The sequence below is a fragment of the Tachyglossus aculeatus genome, chromosome 2 (genome assembly GCF_015852505.1).
Source record: "Tachyglossus aculeatus isolate mTacAcu1 chromosome 2, mTacAcu1.pri, whole genome shotgun sequence".
NCBI classification, from domain to species: domain Eukaryota; kingdom Metazoa; phylum Chordata; class Mammalia; order Monotremata; family Tachyglossidae; genus Tachyglossus; species Tachyglossus aculeatus.
In genome coordinates this window covers 85,510,181-85,530,734 of record NC_052067.1, presented here as the reverse complement: position 1 = coordinate 85,530,734, position 20,554 = coordinate 85,510,181, and the positions used below count along the sequence as shown (strand labels likewise).

The 20,554-nt window shown below is 44.0% G+C and overlaps 1 protein-coding gene across 1 annotated transcript in view; it reads right to left on the bottom strand.

Annotated features, from left to right (window-relative positions):
- The window catches only part of MOXD1 (monooxygenase DBH like 1), a 108,979-nt gene that overhangs the window by 2,911 nt on the left and 85,514 nt on the right, over positions 1–20,554 (bottom strand). Inside the window, 5 exon segments of the mRNA XM_038742222.1 lie at positions 1,204–1,372; positions 10,412–10,554; positions 12,456–12,515; positions 14,406–14,597; positions 16,459–16,625. Of these exon segments, the coding sequence (XP_038598150.1) occupies positions 1,204–1,372; positions 10,412–10,554; positions 12,456–12,515; positions 14,406–14,597; positions 16,459–16,625 (731 nt within the window).

Sequence of the window (20,554 nt, the reverse complement as noted above, 5' to 3'; positions counted from 1 at the left end):
AGCCCTGCTACCCATTCTGAACCCTCTCACATATGTAATCAATCAATCATATTTATTGAGAGCTTACTGTGTGCAGAGCCATGTACTAAGTGCTCGGGAAAGTACACTACAACACACTTGGTAGACATAGTCCCAGTCCACAAGAAACCAGGAGAATACTCACCAGTGCTGGGGAGCAGTAGTGCAACAGCTAAAGCAAGGCCTGGCAGGAAACAACTTTTGTTGTCACTGGTCCCACCACCACTATGAGCTCCTCAGGGCTAATGCTTCAGGGACCACTTCTTTCAGTGTACCCAGAAGAGGGATGAAGTCCAGGGGCTACTACTACCACTAATAATAATTATGGTATTTGTTAAGCACTTACTACGTGCCAGGCACTGTATTAAGTGCTAGGGTGAATACAGGCAAATTAGGTTGAGCACAGTCCCTGTCCCAAGTGGGGCTCATAGTCTTAATCCCCATTATACAGATGAGGTAACTGAGGCACAGTGAAGTGACTTGCCCAAGGTCACACAGCAGACATATGGCAGAGTTGGGATTAGAACCCATGACCTCATGACTCCCAAGCCTGTGCTCTATCCATTATGCCATGTTGCTTCGCCATGCTACTGGCAGTCAGGGGGAAAAAGAGCAACTTTTCTCCTCTGCTTGGCTTCTTGTTGGACTCAGGCAGCGTTCTAGTCGCATCAAGAACACAGAGAAGCAGCAGGACCTCATGAATAGAGCACAGGCCCGGGAATCAGAAGGGCCTGGGTTCTAATCCCAGCCCTATCACTTATCTGCTGTGCAATCTTGGGCAAATCACTCACTTCTCTGGCCTCAGTTCCCTCATCTATAAAATGGGGATTAAGATTGTGAGCTCTATGAGGTACAGGGACTGTGTCCAACCCGTTTTGCTTAGATCTACCCCAGAGCCTAGTACAGTGCCTGGCACATAGTAAGTGCTTAACAAATACCATCACCACCACCACCAGAGAACCCAGCAGGAGGAGCCACTGCCACAGTCAAAATATTCATATTCCTTGAAGGTCCTTTAAGGCACTTATCACCCAGGTAGAAAACCTTTTGATTCTAATGATTTCACATCAAACTCTTGAAATGATGACATAAGAAAAGCTTTCATTTCCATCAACCCATTTGCAGTGAGAAGGCCCAGTGGCGGGATTCAGAGAAGGGATAAGATAGTGGATGGGGGAGCCTTACCGACCACTCTGCATTGTCTGTCTTTGAACACCTCACGTTCACTGGCAGCCGGAGGACGAGTTCATTGAAGGCGACGCCTTCTTTTTTCGACCATTTAAATTTGTTCATGGCGTCCATAAAAGAAAGATTTCTGTATTGTTTGGGGCTCTTGATGATAAAAGGCCAAGTCCTGAATTAAACACACAGATAAATTAACAAGTTCAGTAACAGTCGTAGTAGTAGTAGTTGTCTGGATCTGTAGCTTTTAGGTACTTGATATTCACCCACATCCTCAGCCCCACAGCGCTTACGTTCATATCCACAATTTATTTATATTATTGTCTGCCTCCTCAGCTAGACTGTAAGACTGTAAGAAGCAGCATGGCGTAGTGGATAGAGCACAGGCCTGGGCCTCAGAAGGTCATGGGTTCTAATTCTGGCTCTGCCACATGTCTACTGTGTGACTTTGGGCAAGTCGCTTCACTTCTCTGTGCCTCAGCTACCTCATCTGTAAAATGGAGATTGAGAATGTGAGCCCCTCATAGGATAAGGACAGTGTCCAATTCAATTAGCTTATGTCCACCCCAGTGCTTAGTACAGTTCTTGGCTCATAGTAAGCACTTAACAAATACCATAATTACTATTAGTATTGGGGAAGCAGCGTGGCTTAGTGGAAAGAGCCCAGGCTTTGGAGTCAGAGGTCGTGGGTTCAAATCCCAGCTCCGCCACTTGTCAGCTGTGTGACTTGGGCAAGTCACTTCACTTCTCTGGGCCTCAGTTCCCTCATCTGTAAAATGGGGATGAAGACTGTGAGCCCCCCGTGGGACAACCTGATTATCTTGTATCTACCCCAGCGCTTAGAACAGTGCTTGGCACATAGTAAGCACTTAACAAATACCAACATTATTATTATTATGGGCATGGAATGTGTCCACCTACTCTGTTGCACTTTCCCAAGTACTCAGTACTGTTTTTGCAAACAGAAACACACTCATTCATTCAATCGTATTTATTGAGCACTTACTGTGTGCAGAGCACTGTACGAAGCACTTGGGAAGTACAAGTTGGCAACATATAGAGATGGTCCCTACCCAACAGTGGGCTCACAGTCTAGAAGGGGGAGACAGACAAGAAAACAAAACATATTAACAAGATAAAATAAATAGAATAAATATGTACAAATAAATAGAGTAATAAATACATACAAACATACATATATACAGGTGCTGTGGGGAGGGGAAGGAGGTAAGGTGGGGGGGTGGGGGGAGAGGAAGGAGGGGGCTCAGTCTGGGAAGGCCTCATGGAGGAGGTGAGCTCTCAGTAGGGCTTTGAAGGGATGAAGAGAGCTAGCTTGGTGGATGTGCAGAGGGAGGGCATTCCAGGCCAGAGGGATAATGTGGGCTGGGGGTCGATGGTGGGACAGGCGAGAACGAGGCTTAGTGAGGAGATTAGTGGCAGAGGAGCAGCGGGTGTGGGCTGGGCTGTAGAAGGAGAGAAGGGAGGTGAGGTAGGAGGGGGCGAGGTGATGGAGAGCCTTGAAGCTGAGGGTGAGGAGTTCTTGCCTGATGCATAGGTTTATTGGTAGCCACTGGAGATTTTTCAGGAGGGGAGTAACATGCCCAGAGTGTTTCTGCACAAAGACGATCTGGGCAGTGGCGTGAAGTATGGATTGAAGTGGGGAGAGACAGGAGGATGGGAGATCGGAGAGGAGGCTGATGCAGTAATCCAGAAGGGATAGGATGAGAGTTTGAACGAGCAGGGTAGTGGTTTGGATGGAGAGAAAGAGGATCTTGGCGATGTTGCGGAGGTGAGACCAGCAGGTTTTGGTGATGGATTGGATGTGAGGGGTGAACGAGAGAGCAGAGTCGAGGATGACACCAAGGTTGCGGGCTTCTGAGACGGGAAGGATGGTAGTGCCGTCAACAGTGATGGGAGAGTCAGGGAGAGGGCAGGGTTTGGGAGGGAAGATAAGGAGTTCAGTCTTGGACATATTGAGTATTAGATGGCGGGCAGACATCCAGATGGAGATGTCCTGAAGGCAGGAGGAGACATGAGCCTGAAGGGAGGGAGAGAGAGCAGGGGCAGAGATGTAGATCTGGGTGTCATCAGCATAGAGATGATAGTTGAAGCCGTGGGAGCGAATGAGTTCACCAAGGGAGTGAGTGTAGATAGAGAACAGAAGGGACCAAGAACTGACCCCTGAGGAACCCCTACAGTAAGGGGATGGGAGAGGGAAGAGGAGCCCGCAAAAGAGACTGAGAATGAACAGCCGGAGAGATAAGAGGAGAACCAGGAGAGGACAGAGTCTGTGAAGCCAATGTTGGATAGCGTGTTGAGGAGAAGGAGGTGGTCCACAGTGTCGAAGGCAGCTGAGAGGTCGAAGAGGATTAGGATAGAGTAGGAGCCTTTGGATTTGGCAAGCAGGAGGTCATTGGTGAACTTTGAGAGAGTAGTTTCCGTGGAATGTAGGGGATGGAAGCCAGATTGGAGGGGGTCGAGGAGAGAGTTGGTGTTGAGGAATTCGAAGCAGCGCATGTAGACAACTCGTTCAAGGAGTTTGGAAAGGAATGGTAGGAGGGAGATAAGGTGATAACTAGAAGGGGAGGCGGGTCAAGAGACGGGTGTTTTTAGGTTGGGGGAGAGGTGGGCATGTTTGAAGGCAGAGGGGAAGGAACCAGTGGAGAGTGAGTGGTTGAAGATGGAAGTTAAGGAGGGGAGGAGGGACAAAATGAGAGATTTCATAAGATGAGAGGTAATGAGATCAGAAGCACAAGTGGCCGGTGTAGCACTTGAGAGGAGGGAGGAGATCTCATCCGAGGATACTGCTGAGAAGGATGGGAGAGTAACGGAGAGGGTTGAGAGCTGGGGGGTTGGAGAAGGGGGAGGAGTGACTTTGGGGAGCTCAGACCTGATAGAGTTAATTTTACTAATGAAGTAGGAGGCCAGATCGTTGGGGGTGAGGGAAGGAGGAGGGGGAGGAACAGGGGGCCTGAGAAGGGAGCTAAATGTACGGAAGAGCTGACGGGGATGATGGGCATGGGTGTCAATAAGGGAGGAGAAATAGTTTCATCTGGCAGATGAGAGGGCAGAGTTAAGGCAGGAAAGGATAAACTTGAAGTGAACGAGGTTGGCTTGGTGTTTAGACTTTCACCAGCAGCGTTTAGCAGCTGGAGCACAAGAGCGAAGGAGGCGGACAGTGGCAGTGATCCAGGGCTGTGGGTTAGTGGTACGAGAGCAGTGAAGGGAAAGGGGAGTGAGCCAGTCGAGCTGAGTAGAGAGGGTAGAGTTGAGAGCAGTAATCTGATCATCAAGATTGGGTAGAGAGGAAAGGGAGGCGAGGTGGGGTGTGAGGCGCTCAGAAAGATGGATGGGGTCGAGAGAGCGGAGGTCTCTGTGAGGTAGTAATATAGATTTACAGGGGAGAGGAGTGTGAGTGAGGAAGCAGGTGAGAAGGTTATGATCAGAGAGAGGGATTTCAGAGTTGGTGAGAGTAGAGATAGTGCAGCGGTAGGAGATGATGAGGTTGAGGGTGTGACCAAGTTGGTGAGTGGGCGAGGTGGGGTGGAGCAGGAGGTTGGCAGTGTCAAGGAGAGATAGAAGGCGCACGGCAGAGGAGTCCCCAGGGATATCCATGTGGATTTATGTACAACTAAAGTGGGCCTAGTAAATAAATTGAGGTGACATACATACATGAGTTCTAAGGGGGTGGTGTAAATAACAGTGTACATTATAGTACTTCTTGCTGAAGGAACTGATCTTTACTACTAAAAGCAATATCCTCTACCCTGCAAAACTGCCTCAAACCAAACTTCCTAGTCAGCTTCCTCCTGACATGCACCCAGTTTTTATGAAGGAAAAGTCAAACTTCTGAAGCTCTTTTGTTCAGATTCCTCCTGTAAAGGAAGTCTCACCACAAAAGAAGCTTTTAATTTCCCTAGGCAACAGCCCATCGAATTGTATTTGGCAAGGCTTTTGAGGCAGTTAAATATTAGAGGTCCTGGCTGGGATGCTCCCCTTTAAACATGATGCGATTCTTGATGAACAAATAGCGATGAATTTGAGCCCTGGCTGGATATCACAGGGGGAATCAGTTATTAATGTGGAGGGGATGATCTGGGAGGTTCTAAAGTCCTCCGTTCACAAGAGCAGATGATTACAGAAGCGTCTGGAATTTCCCTCTCCTCACACAGCCAAGAACAGCAAGTTGAAAGGCTTGGCATGTTCTAAGTGCCCTGGTGCCATCTGGCTGGGGCAGGGCAGAGGAAGTTCAGAAACATTTGGGGTAGAGGAAAGAGCTCACTCAAAGTTCCGTTCCGATAGCCAGGCATTTCTGAAAGAGGACAGCAGGTCAGAACGATAAACCTCCAGAGATCCAAAACCTCGGAAACAAATGGACAGAAGGAAAGGACATAGTGGTTGTGGGGCAGGCCTGATCAGCACAGGGGAAAGTATGAGGATAGAGAGAAAACTAATGAGATTGAAAGAATTACTTGTCACATAAAGAATGACAGTAGCTGTGGTATTGACTGAGGACCTACTTGGGGGTGGGAAGGTCCTGAGGAAGCATACAAAAAATATGTTAAATGTCCTGACCCATAAAGAGTTAGTGGTAGGTCATTCACTGAAGCAAAAATGTTTTGGCACCCACTTCCCCTCAACTGGCACATCCTGCAGAACAGGAGTAAATAATAATAATAATAATAATGGCATTTGTTAAGTGCTTACTATGTGCAAAGCACTGTTCTAAGAGTAGCAGAGCTTGTGTGCCCCATGTACTCCTGGGATTTGTAGTCCAGAAAAACACCTGAGCTTCAGAGTTTGCTCCGAAGCACTTCGATTACAAACATCTTGGCATCAGGGACAGGGCTAGGATTTGGGAACTGCAGCACTGAGAATTTCTCATCCCATCTCCGTGACTTTGGTCCTTCACCAACTTTCATCTCTACACTGTCACCCACTTTATCTACTGCCACTGAGCTTCAGTCTTCTGTGCCAAATTTATGTTAACATATTTCCTTAACCTGGAGCCCCTTCTCTTTTTTTATGGCATTTGTTAAGCACTTCCTATGTGTCAGGCACTGGAGTACATATAAACTAATCAGGTTAGACTTAGTCCCTGTCCCACATGGAGCTCACAGTCTTAATCCCCATTTTGACAGTTGAGGTAACTGAAGCGTAAAGAAGTCAAGTGACTAGCTTGAGTTCACACAGGGGGTAAGTGACAGAGTTGGGTTTAGAACCCAGGTCCTTTCGATTCCCAGGCCCCAACTCTATCTACCAGGCCCCACTGTTTCTCTCAAGTCTAATAATAATAATGATTGTATTTGTTAAGCGCTTACTATGTGCAAAGCTCTATTCTAAGCACTGGGGAGGTTACAAGGTGATCAGGTTGTCCCACAGGGGGCTCACAGTTTTAATCCCCATTTTGCAGATGAGGTAACTGAGGCACAGAGAAGTTAAGTGACTTGCCCAAAGTCACACAGCTGAAAGTTGGTGGACCTGGAATTTGAACCCATGACCTCTGGCTCTAAAGCCCATGCTCTTTCTAATGAGCCACACTGCTTCTCAAATAAGTTCTCCCACATCCTTCTCCTTTCAGGAGCTCACATCTATCCTCTGCAGTAAATGTTCCTGAAAATCCACCTCCTCCAGGTAGAATTTCCTAATTTATTTCTACCATCCCTTGTTATTTGGTTGAATTTGTTTCCTCTTGTTTCCATGGTATTTATAATCCATGCCTGTCAGTCTCTCCTGTGAATCTTGAAATTATTAGAAGGCAGGAACCATGTCTTTTTTCTTCCATTCAACTGACCCAGGAATATAGTAAAGTGCTTTGCACAGATTAGATAATAAATACCTCTATTCAATGGAACACAATTTTAGAATTTTGCTTACAGCAGTGAAAAGCCTGGTTCAGCTGTAGTTGGGAAACCCCTCAATTTCAGAAATATACGAAGTTCTAACCTGAGACACTGTACCTTTAGTCTACAAAGAACTGGCAGCAAAAGATGTGTGGTTTAAGCCCTGAATTCAAGGTTCTTTGATATTTTTTTTTAATTACTACTTCACCTGAGGTAGACAGACAAGTCTATTTACCCCCTTCCAAATTTTTTCCCTTTAGGCCAAGTGTGCTTTTTATCTTGAGACATCATTATGTACAGTGAAGATGGGGCTTCATTGATTTAAGGCAAAAACTCCTCACTCTGGGCTTCAAGGCTCTCCATCACCTTGCCCCCTCCTACCTCACCTCCCTTCTTTCCTTCTCCAGCCCAGCCCGCACCCTCCGCTCCTCTGCCGCTAACCTCCTCATTGTGCCTCGTTCTTGCCTGTCCCACCGTCGACCCCTGGCCCACATCCTCCCCCTGACCTGGAATGCCCTCCCTCCGCATATCCACCAAGCTAGCTCTCTTCCTCCCTTCAAAGCCCTACTGTGAGCTCAACTCCTCCAGGAGGCCTTTCCAGACTAAGCCCCCCTTTTCCTCTCCCCCACCTCCCCCTCCCCATCCCCTCTTCCTTACCTCCTTCCCCTCCCCACAGCACCTGTATATATGTTTGTACCTATTTATTACTCTATTTTACTTGTACATATTTACTATTCTATTTTATTTTGTTAATATATTTTGTTTTGTTGTCTGTCTCCCCTTTCTAGACTGTGAGCCCGTTGTTGGGTAGAGACTGTCTCTATATGTTCCCAACTTGTACTTCCCAAGCGCTTAGTACAGTGCCCTGCACACAGTAAGCACTCAATAATTACGATTGAAGGAATGAATGAATGAATTTAAGTATTTGGCCTCCAAGAATTCAACAATGTTTTCCTTTGAGTTCATTAACAATTGTCCTGCCATTGGAGGCAGGGAAAGAAGCATGAGGGAGAAGCATCATTCCTAACTGGTAAATTCAGACCACTGAGTACACACTTAAAAGGTTAATGCTTTCACTGATTGCACTGCTTGCACTCCTCTGTTTTCTGGAAGAGCTTTGAGATGCAAGGGCCCAGAAGCAACACTAGGAAATAAGTGAAAATACATGAAGAGTCCTGAGAGTGATCACAGACAGCATTGATAGCTTTATTATCATTTCTGAAAATTTCATGGGCAGGTGCAGTGTGGCCTCATGGAAAGAGCATAGGCCTGGTAGTCTAAAGGATATGGCTTCTAATCCCGGCCCCATAACTCACCTGCTGTGTAGCCTTGGACAAATCACTTAATTTCTCTGTGCCTCAGTTACCTCACCTGTAAAATGGGAATCAAGTTTGTGAGCCCCAAATGGGGCATGGACTGCATCCAACCTGTTTAGTTTATATCTACCTGAAGTGCTTAGTATAGTACCTGGCACATAGTAAATGCATAATAAATTTCCATAAAAAAATAAAAATAAAGGAATCTTCAGTGGGAGAAGAGTGATCATGTAAATGAAATAGATGCAGCATTTTCGAGGAAGTGTTCAGTTGGAAAACCGAAGTGTCCTCTATCATCTATCAGTTCTCCCTTCAGAGTATCTACCAGTATTCCCACAGTAATAATGATAACACTATTTATTAAGCACTTACTATTTGTCTATTACTGTATTAAGCACTAGAAAGTCCCTGGCCCATATGAGGCACCCATGATAAGAGGGAGGGAGAGGAGGTTTTTTTTATGCCCATCTGACAGAGGAGGAATTTGAGACACAGAAAAGTAAATGACTTATCCAATCCTGTAACAGAACTGGGGTTAGAACTGATATTTCCTGACTCTGTAAGAAGAAAAAAAAATCCATTTCTCCCTTTCCATCTCTACCTCCTTTCATCAGGTCCATTTTCAGACTCCACAGCTAAAAAGATATGAGGAATCTGGACAGAGTTAAAAGGTGATCCAAGAAAAATGCAAATTCCTAGGTGAATTTTTCTTTGTCAATATTAGACTTTGCTTTAAAAGGCTAAGAAACAATATATGTCATTTGCATTTTATAATTTTAGAGATTTCAATTAAATCTCACCAATTTCTGTGAGACAGAAAAGTGCAATCTCTGACAGACATTTATACAGAAACATGATTAGGATGCTTGTAGCTTGGATGAAATCCTCTCTCACTCTCCCAGGGAATGTAAGCTTTAAATTTCAGCACCTAGCTGCTGATGAAATTAGAATGCAAGCAGAAGACATTGGTGTAATGTCAGGTTACAAAATATTCCTTTGAGTGCAGTATATATATTTTTTTAATCAGCCCCAATACCGACTTGGCAAGGTCCCTTGCAACCAAAAAAAAGTAACCATTTTCTTTGCTTCAGATCTCTCAGCCAGATCCACGTTGGTTTGGACACTATCATCAGAATTATGTCAGTGTGTTGATGAAGAGAAATGAATCTCTTGTTTAGGCTCTGGAGGCAATTTCAAAAGAGAGACTCTTTTTCATTGCTTGTTTGAAGAAATAAATAAGGTGTTTCCAGGAAGATGAATGGCTGGGTGTGGGTAAAGTCTTCTCAAAACTTGCCTTGTGCTGTGATTTCACTTCAGTCTCTCTTTGAAAGTCATGAAGGGACCAGCCTCATCATCACCCAGAGCAAGGTCAGGTTTCATGGGTTTCAGTCTGCCCTCTGCAGATCTGTACGCTGGCCAAGGCTCATCTCTTTAAGAAGTATTTTCCTGACACCCTAAGATCAGCATAAATTCCCAGGCCATCATCCTTTAGCATTTTCCAATGCTCAGCTTTTACATACTCATTTATTTCCCAGGAGTATTTTTAAACTCACTTTTCCTTTGGAGACATGTCTTTTCCATCTGCAATTAACATTGCATAAAAGAGAAGGAGAGTGTCTAAGGGTTCCCTACTTTTATAGAGAGAAACAGAGAGATAGAAAGACCAGATTCGTCAGTGATAAAGAATAAGAATAATTCAACAAATCAAACACACACTTGTGTAGGGTCTTTCTAAAAGTTCTAGGCCCTTTTATGCTTCTCAGTTGCAATGTGGAAATTGAATTATTGAGGAACCCTCGTCCGTGTTGAATGGAGAACTGCTTTTGCTAATAAGAGAAATCTAATCTCTTCCAATATCTCAACCATGTTGTACTTGTACGATTCCAGTTGAAAACTACTGAATAGTAGTAGTAGTAGTAGTAAATGCTTGATTTTCTGTTCAAATGGATCACTGCAGTTGAATCAGTTCAACTGGTTTTATCTGAAAATAAAGCCAGTCCTCCTAGGAATTAAAATTGACCCAATAGCCATTGGGGAACCTTCATTACTTACGTGACTGGTCTGTAGATTTCTTTAACACCAATGAATTGAAGTTGCTCCATAATGTCAGGAATACTAGCACATCGAGTCAGGTTGATTCTTGGGTAATACAGCAAGTATGAAAGGCACATTTCATTTCTGGTGCTCAGACCACCCTAAAGAGGGAGGGAGATATTTGCATCACATTAAGCTGAGGTTTACCCCAACAGGAATAGATAGGCTAGAAAAATTACATCTTCAAGCAGGGAGACTGGGAATGACTAAGCCAATATTCCAGAATTTCTTGAGAATATTCACAGGAGGAAGTCTGATTATTTTGAAGCTGTAAAGTGGTAGGGCCAAAACCAACAAAGGAAACGTTTCTTCACCCATCGGGTTTAGAATATAAAGTTGGTTCATTCTGGACGTGCAGCACATATCTCAGAGATTGAAAAAAGGTTTGGATAAATTCATGGACAGTTCCTACTGAAATGGTGAACCCCATGTGGGACAGAGAGTCTGTCTCACCTGATTAATTTTTTATCTACCTCAGTGCTTAGAACAGTGCTTGACCCATAGTAAGTGCTTAATAGATACCATAAAAAAAAATTGGTCCAAGTGGATTCCTAGAGGGAAAGTTAGGGGTGTAAAGGGATAGGGGGTGCTAGATGGTCCAACCCTAATCATTAAGAACCCTAATCAGATTCAAGGCTCTCCATCACCTCTCCCCCTCCTACCTCACCTCCCTTCTCTCCTTCTACAACCCAGCCCGCACCCTCTGCTTCTCTGCTGCTAACCTCCTCACTGTGCCTCATTTTTGCCTGTCCTGCCGCCGACCCCCGGCCCATGTCCTTCCCCTGGCCTGGAATGCCCTCCCTCCACACATCTGCCAAGCTAGCTCTCTTCCTCCCTTCAAAGCCCGACTGAGAGCTCACCTCCTCCAGGAGGCCTTCCCAGATTGAGCCCCCTTTTTCCTCTACTCCTCCCCATCCCCCCGCCCTACCTCCTTCCCCTCCCCACAGCAGTTGTATATATTTGTACAGATTTATTACTCTAGTTATTTTACTTGTACATATTTACAATTCTATTCATTTTGTTAACAATGTGCATATAGCTATAAATCTGTTTGTTCTGATGATTTTGACACCTGTCTACATGTTTTGTTGTCTGTCTCCCCCTTCTAGACTGTGAGCCCACTGTTGGGTAGGGACTGTCTCTATATATTGCCAACTCGTACTTCCCAAGCACTTAGTACAGTGCTCTGCACATAGTAATCGCTCAATAAATACGATTGAATGAATGAATGAATGAATAAGATGATGTCAAGGAAGGCAAGCATCCTCCATGTTCCGCCACACATCGTGTAGCCACAATGAAGCACAGAATATTGGGCTGAATAGATTTTTTTATGGTATTTTATGCTCTTTCCAGCAACATGGCTTAGTGGATAGAGTACAAGCCTGGGAGTCAGAAGAATCTGGGTTCTAATCCTAGCTCTACCATTTATCTGCTACGTGACCTTGGGTAAGTCACTTCACTTCTTGGTGCCTATAAAGTAAGATTCTGAGCCCCATGTGGGACAGGGTTTGTGTCCAATCCTATTTGCTTGTATTCACCACAGTGCTTAGTAGCCACATAGTCCGGCACATAGTAAGCACTTAACAAATGCCATTATTATTGTTATTATTATTATTATTATTATTATCATCATCATTATTAGTAAGCCACGCTGCTTCTCATTATTGATCTGACCCATGAATTAATCAATGGTGTCTTATTTTAATTAATAGTACTGTTTATACTCTTCTGGTCTTAAGAAATGAGAAATTATAAATTGAAAGGTTTTAACAAGTAAGAGAACAGTGGGCCATGTAATCTAATGATTAGTTCTGCTATCCGACAATATTCAATTGAATACATTTATCCACAGGTGTCCTTTTACCCTGGGCTTAATTTACAAGGAAAAGGAAACCCCTGATAAGCTGCATCCCCCCGCTATCTCTCGAGGTTCATGGGCTGTCCATGGATGTTTGCTGACCCTTATCTCCCAACTCCACTTTGATAAAGAACACCTTACCCAAGTCATGCGACTTCTGTCTCTGGTGCTGTAATTACATTCAGTGATTAAGTTATCCCCCTGAAATATAGAATGTTGAAACGCCATTATTTTAAAAGGTGATAGTCCTTCATTTATTTGCACAATTTCTAATGATGTAGAGCTCTGAGATAGCTGCAGGATGCTCTAAGCCTCTCTAAAGAATGTATAATTTAAAAATTCAGCCAAATACGCACACACACCCCTCTATATATTTAGGCTTTTTCAGATTTACAAATTTTAAAGTCTCTTAACATTTGTTTCCCACATTCAGTGAGTTGCTAATGAGGCTAAGGGCTTATCACTATCTTGCTGCTTTATTAAGCAGATTCTTGCACAATATACCATACAATGGTAGATGTAGAAAAAAAGGAAACAGCTATGCATGGGTGTCAGAAATATAAAAATTTTCATTAAGAGAAGATTACTTTCTTAGCTTCTGGGCAGCCCAGTCTATACATTGCAAAATACAGTTGTTGACAGTGGGTTTATATTTATGGGATTAGCAGTCAACCCAGACAGGAGCAAAAGCTTTCCTGTCTAGCATGCCTGGAGGATGAGATATACCAGTTAGTGAATTAGACCAGATATTAAGAGACAGAGCTTCGCAACAAGGGGTGTGTGGCGGGGTGTTACATGGTCACACTGTTCTCCCAAGAGGCCCCCAAAATGTTCTCTAAAGTAGGGAGAGAAGTGTTTATCAACCACATTCGCAGAACAGCAAAGCTCCTAGGACTGGATGGCTTTCCAGAGTCACCTCAACCGACAAAGTAACGCCAAAATTCCAACGGGGTTCTGTGAGGAGCCAACATCACTGCTCACTTACATTCAGGTTTTGGTATAGGACAATTTCTTGATCATATGAGGAGAAAATTGCCCCGATTAAGCAGCTCAAGAAGTTCTACTTGCTAATCACATTAGCAGAAAAGCAAACCTGAGATAACGGAGTTTGGAGTTCAAGAATCAAACATCAGAAAAGGAATCTCAGTGAATAGCAGTGAATTGAAACTGTTTGCTAATCGGATCAGGACGGAGTTTAGGCAAATGACCAGAGGAGCTAACACCCATTACTGAAAACTCTTCTCCCATAGCTTCTTAATTTAACCAATTAGTTTGCCTGCAACTTAGAAACAGGTTGTACTAGAGAAGTGGCATGGTCTAATGGAAAGGGCATGGGCCTGAGTCTCAGAGGACTGGGCTCTAATCCTGGCTTCCCCATTTTTCTGCTGTGTGACTTCAGGCAAGTCATTTCACTTCTCTGGGCCTCAGTAACCACAACTGTAAAACAGGGATTAAATACTCCTCCCTCTAATTTAGACTGTGAGCTCCATTAGGGATAGGGAAGCTATCCAACCTGATTACTCTGTATCTGCTCCAGTGGTGGACATATAGTAAGCACTTAACAAGCAACATTTTAAAACAATAAATAAAGGACTCCATAGGCTAATCAGAGCTTTCCACTTTGCAAGGTGTCAGATAGAAAAGCTTTCTGTTTATGTTATTATAGATTCCTGCAACAGGCAATACTGATTTGTTCATACCACGGAATGGAAAGAAAAGGAAGGGACTATAGCTCTATCATACAAGCTCAAGACACTCTCCTTTTAAGAGAACACCTGATTCCACATTGGCAGGACCTCCAATCTGAGAATTTTTCACAGTGTGGTTTGAGAGTACTTCCCAAGCACTTAGTAGAGTGCTCTGCACATAGTAAGCGCTCAATAAATAAGATTGAATGAATGAGAGGGCCTGCCAATAAGAAAGGAATTAGGCTTTTGGATAGTCAGGCTCTAATACTTCTAATCTAGAAGCAATGTAGCCCAGTGGATAGAGCAGAGGCTAGGGAGTCAATTGGGTTCCAATTTCTGCCTCCTCCACTTGTCCTCTATGTGATCTTGGGCAAATCACTTAACTTAAAATCATTTAACATACCGGCAAAATAGTCCTCTCTTCCTTCAGGTACTGAAACTCCTGGAAGTTAAAGTCAAAATCGTCATCATAAGCTAGGAGCTTGAGTTCTGCCCCTTTGCGAAAATGTCGCATCCGGATGCCCTTGCCTGCAAGGTGGGCATGAAGGAGGACAGCAAACACGTGAATGCCACCTGGCTTTTCAGCTTCCAGTGCCTGAGGAGACCATGGAGAGAAAGCAAAACCCAGCTTAATTACATACAAGGATCCAGTAGTGATATTTGAGAAGCAGCATGGCCTATTCATTCATTCATTCATTCAATTGTATTTATTGAGTGCATACTGTGTACAGAGCACTGTACTAAGCACTTGGGAAGTACAAGTTGGCAACATATAGAGCCGGTTCCTACCCAACAACGGGCTCACAGTCTAGAAGGGGGAGACGGACAACAAAACAAAACATATAGACAGGTGTCAAAATCGTCAGAACAAATAGAATTAAAGCTATATGCACATCATTAACAAAATAAAAAGAATAGTAAATATGCACTAAACGTTTTCCAATGGCTGTTAACACTGTACAAATATTTCCCAACATAGTGTTGTGATGACCCAGCCAAGAGGAAAAAGTCCCAATTGTATTTTCAACACAGTCTCATAGATGCCTCTTAAATATCTGATGCAGAAAGAAATATTTGATACCACCAGCATCTGAATCTTCCTTGTCCCATAGGAGGGCATTGGAGAATTTCATTGTTTGGAGAAAGTCTTGTAGACAGATAACCTCTACCTAGTCAATGAGTAACAAATATCCTGTGAATTGTACATACCAGTGTAAAAAAACAAACATGCAAACAAACACTCCAGGGGGAGGAGCAGGGTGAAAGCTACTGGCCTAGCAGAAAAAGCTCGGGTTTGGGAGTCAGAGGACCTGGGTTCTAATTCCAGCTCTTCCATTTTCCCACTGTGTGACCTTGGGCCAATCACTTAACTTTATTGTGCCTCAGTTACCTCATCTGTAAAATGGGGATTAAACCTGTGAGTCCCATGCCAGACAGGGACTGTGTTCAACCTGACTGTCTCATCTCTACCCCAGAGCTTAGTACAGTGCCTGGCACCCACTAAGGTCTTAACAAATACAATTAAAATAACTAGGACAAAATAGGGCAGGAGAGCTGAGTTTAGAGAAAGCCGAATGACACGATATCCTGGACTGCCATGAAATAATTTTTCAGTAAAGATAAATCAGGGTCAGACCCTGCTTTTGGACACACTAAGCCACACTAGGAAGTAGTGTGACCTAGTGGTTAGAGGACAGGCCTGGGAGGAAGAAGGACCTGGGTTCTAATCCTGACTCCACATGTCTGCTGTGTGACCATGGACAAATCATTTAACTTCTTTTTGCCTCAGTTACCTTACCTGTAAAATGGGGATTAAGACCGTGGGTCCCATGCAGGACAGGGACTGTGTTCAACCTGACAAACTTGTAAATACCCCAGTGCTTAGTACAGTGCCTGGCATTCATTTATTCATTCATTCAATCGTATTTATTGAGTGCTTATTGTATGCAAAGCACTGTACTAAGTGCTTGGGAGAGTACAATATAACAGTAAACAGACATTCCCTGTCACAGTGAGATTACTATTTAGAGCACCTAATAAGGTCTTAACAAATACCATTAAAAACACTGCTTCCAATGAAGCCATTATCTTCATCAGCATTATCTCACACCAGTTCAGCACTTTGTAAAGCCTGGACCCTGTCCACAAACCACAGTAGAGCAAGCAAGGGTCAGGGCTAGATGACTTCTAATTTACAAAAAATATTAACTCTCACTGGAAGGCCTAAGCAAATTATCTGAAAATTGAAAAAAAGTCCCCTAGTACACATGGCCAATTGTTTTGACTCCATGATGGCACTGTTCTCCCTCCTATTTAGACTGTGAGCTCCATGTGGAACAGAGACCATGTCCAACCTGATTAACTTGTATCTACCTCAGTGCTTAAAATAGTGATTGACACATAGTGCTTAACAAATACAATTAAAAAAAAATCCCACTTGATAGTGTTAGACATACCTCTTCCAGGCATTCCAGAGTGCAATGCCCTTCTGACCTGAATTCAGGCATTCCTGGTGGGATATTGTGGAAGAGACTGACCCAGAGACCTGCCTCAATGACTCCAGCATCATATTTTCTTAAATCCGTGGTGTAAAACAGCCTCAGACCAGAGTTATCTATTAAACCTGGAATAAAAGCACATGGGTGAAACTCATTTGAAATCTAAAATCAAAATGCATGTCACGGAACTCTATTCTCCAACTGGGTCCACCACTGACTTTTTATATAGAAACACCAAGGGAGAAGGGACAGGAATGTAGAGGTCTGAATGCACTGCTGAAATCTCAAAAGCAGTTTAGGAATACCCTAGGATTTGTGTAACATGTTCCTCGAAAATGTGAATGTGCTGTGAATCATACTGTGGGCTACATTTCCTCTAGACTTAACTGTTGTTAGTTTCCCATTCCTGACATGAAGACTGGGTCCTACAGCTTCACTCTAGATCCCTCCCCGCTGTCCGTCTTCCCTCACTCCTTCCCCTCCATTGTGCCTAGGGACTTTTCTCACCCCATGCATCCACATTTCATCCATTATTAGGGTTCCCCTCCAGGTGACTGGACACCTGGCTCCCAGCCCTGAATTCTGATCTGCCCTGCTGCTGTGCCACTCTATCTGGATCTAGTATCTAGCTCCAGCCAGCAGGCACCATGGACCCTATTGCCCTACCGCGGTCTCTGCTCATCCCCTGGACCCTTCAGGAGCACAGTCATGGACATCCCCTCACCCTCCTTTCCCTTATCTCCCTCTTATCCTGGAGCTGTGGGAATAAACCATACCCTCATCTTCACTGATGCTCACAGATAATTCTCACCATTGGCTTTAAGGTACTCAATCAACTCTCTCCCTCTTAATAATAATTATAGTACCTGTTAAGTACCTACTATGTGACCAAGCACTGCTCTAAGCATTGGGGTAGATACAAATTAATCAGGTTGGACATACTCCCTGTCCCACATGGGGCTCACAGTCTTAATCCACATTTTACAGATGAGGTAACTGAGGCCTAGAGAAGTGAAGTGAATTGCCCTAGGTCATACAGCAGACATGAGAGAGGTGGGATTAGAACCCAGATCCTTCTGACTCCCAAGCCTGTGCTCTCTCTCCTAAACCAGACTGCTTCTCTCCTTCCTATCTCTCCTTCCTTTTCTCCCACGCAACCTAACTCACAAACTTCACTCCTCTAATACCAATCTATTTACTGGACCTCCATCTTGTCTGTCTTGACATCCAACTCTGATTCATGTCTTCCCATCTGCCTGGAACTCCTTCCCACTTCATACCTGACAGACCACCATCCTCTCCATCTTCAAAGCCCAACTACAAGTTTATCTCCTCCAGAAGGCCTTCCCTGAATCTCCTCTCATTTCCCCACCCTATTCTGTCTCTCTTCTGCATCACCTAGGCACTTGTTTCCAAACACCCTAGGCTCTTTCAAATCAATCAATCAATCAATCGTATTTATTTAGCACTTACTATGTGCAAAGCACTGTACTAAGTGCTTGGGAAGTACAAGCTGGCAACATATAGAGACAGTCCCTACCCAACAGTGGGCTCACAGTCTAGAAGGGGGAGACAGAGAACAAAACCAAACATACTAACAAAATAAAATAAATAGAATAGTTATGTACAAGTACAAGTACATGTACAAGTTTCAAACTGCCCACACCCCCTGCCCACCAGCAATCCCCACACATACAGTACCCGTCTTTATACATGAGAAGAGAAGCAGCATTGCTCAGTGGAAAGAGCACGGGCTTTGGAGTCAGAGGTCATGGGTTCAAATCCTAACTCTGCCAATTGTCAGCTGTGTGACTTTGGGCAAGTCACTTCTCTGTGCCTCTGTTACCTCATCTGTAAAATGGGGATTAAGACTGTGAGCCCCCCCCGGACAACCTGATCACCTTGTAACCTCCCCAGCTCTTAGAACAGTGCTTTGCATATAGTATGTGCTTAATAAATGCTACCATTATTATCATTATTATTATGAGGAGCAGCATGGCCTAGTGGAAAGAGCATGGGCCAGAGAGGCAGAGGATCTGGGTTTTAATCCCAGCTCTGGCACATGACTGCTGTGCCAAGTGAATTTAGGAAAGTCATTTAACTTCTCTGTGCCTCCATTACCTCATCTGTAAAATGGGTTTGCAATATCTGTTCTACTTCCTACCTATATTGTGAGCCCTGTGTGGGCCAGGGACTGAGTCTGACCTGACGATCTTGTATCTTTCCAGCACTTAGAACACTGCTCGACATAAAGTGCTTAACAAATACCGCAATCATCATTATTATTGTTATTATTATTATTGTCATTGTTTATATTCTGTTGCTTTCCCTATCTAGATTCTAAGCTCCTTAGAGGGCAGGGATCATGTGCTTTGCCCACAGTAAGTATTCAATAAATATCATTGACTGACTGAGAATCTACAAACCAGTAGGAGTTGCAAGCGAGGAAAGTTGATCAGCACATCTTGAGTATTTTTTTTAATGAAGGGCTTAAAGAGATTAAGGGGAGGCAAGTGAGATGGGGACTGAGATTAGGAGTCTGGAGGGAGAGGAAAACTCTTCAGATCAGGACTGAGTGGAAACTGAACAGTGTAAGGGGAGGGGGAAGTGGAAAGGGAGCTGACTGTTCTGGGCAGGGAATGTGCCTACCAACTCTATTATGTTGCACTCTCCTCAGTCCTCAGTACAGTGCTCTGCACACAGTAAGCACTCAATAAATATGATTGATTCCTGCAGTGACTGGATGTAATGTTGGATGAGGCTTTTGGGTCCTGGGCTATGTCAGCAATTAGTGCCTGATACATCTGTGGATTTTATATATTGTGATCATTCAGAACTGGGGCTAGACCTGCACTTAAAATGAAAGTCTAAGTCTCTAGCTGGAAGCCAGGCAGGTTATTATCTGCTTTGTCCTGCCTGCATCCCAACCAGCTCTAACAGTGAGGCATGGAAACACTGGAGCTAACTGATCTCTTAATCCCCATCCCTGAGGCGAAAAGCCAAATTAACAGTAGCTTCTCTGAAATAAGAATAAGTCAAAGAACCTGTGTGATTTGGGACAGAGTTTTAGAGTGGTCTACAGCTCATTTCTTGATTGGGAGGACAGCTCTCACTTTTTCTCGTCTTTTGTTTAGTTCCATCACCAAATTATGTTGCCTGATGAGTTCACAACACTATCACATTGAGATCTATGAGAATTCTGGGCTGCCACCAATTTGTCAGTTATTATAGAGATGTTCTGGTCTGCATCAGCATGTGGAAAGTACACACCTCTTGAGCATGGCTCAGTTGTGTTGGGTGGCCTATCTGCAAGAATGGTGTGTTTGAGTGAGGAGTGTAGGGTTGGTTCTGCCTCTGAGCCTTCCCCAAAGACATGACATCGGCATATCTAAATGTCAGACCCTTAAAGAACTCCTCCATGTCCCCCAAGGTAGGGGGGGGGAGGACAATAGGGGAGAGGGTAATCTCGTATATAGCTGAGTCTCTTGGTTTGAAATAGAGCTCTTTGACAATGCTTGTCCCTCAATCTAATGGGAAGAGAGAATCCTCTACCCACTGTAGCTGAATAGCTGTCACCTACACGAGCTAGAGTATTTTCTCTCATCATCTCACCTAGCAGGTATACAACTCTCTCATAAACCCAGACAAGAAGGGGACCCCTTCCTGAGGCCAACGTTGTGCCACTTATCAGAGGAGCAAACATTCCTACCCAACTTCTCCGTTCAATCCACTAAGGGGATCTCCGGAGACTGGATCCCACAATTCCTTCCCCCATACAGGAGCTAGCCCATCAGGAAGCATGTTTTAAAGCCCTTGGAATCTTCATAAATAAATTAAGCAGAGTGAGATGGAAAAAGAAAAAAATAAAAGGATTTCATTTGGATAGTTGTTAGGGTCACAATGGCCACGTGGCAAAATTTCTACTCAAAGGGCTGACAGCACAGGAAGGAGGCAAACCATAGCAGATTATTTTTTCTGGCAAGAAAATTTGTTTTCCATTATCGAGAAATGGACCTTAAGCCAACTTAATTTTGAGTCTGAATGTACAGGAGAT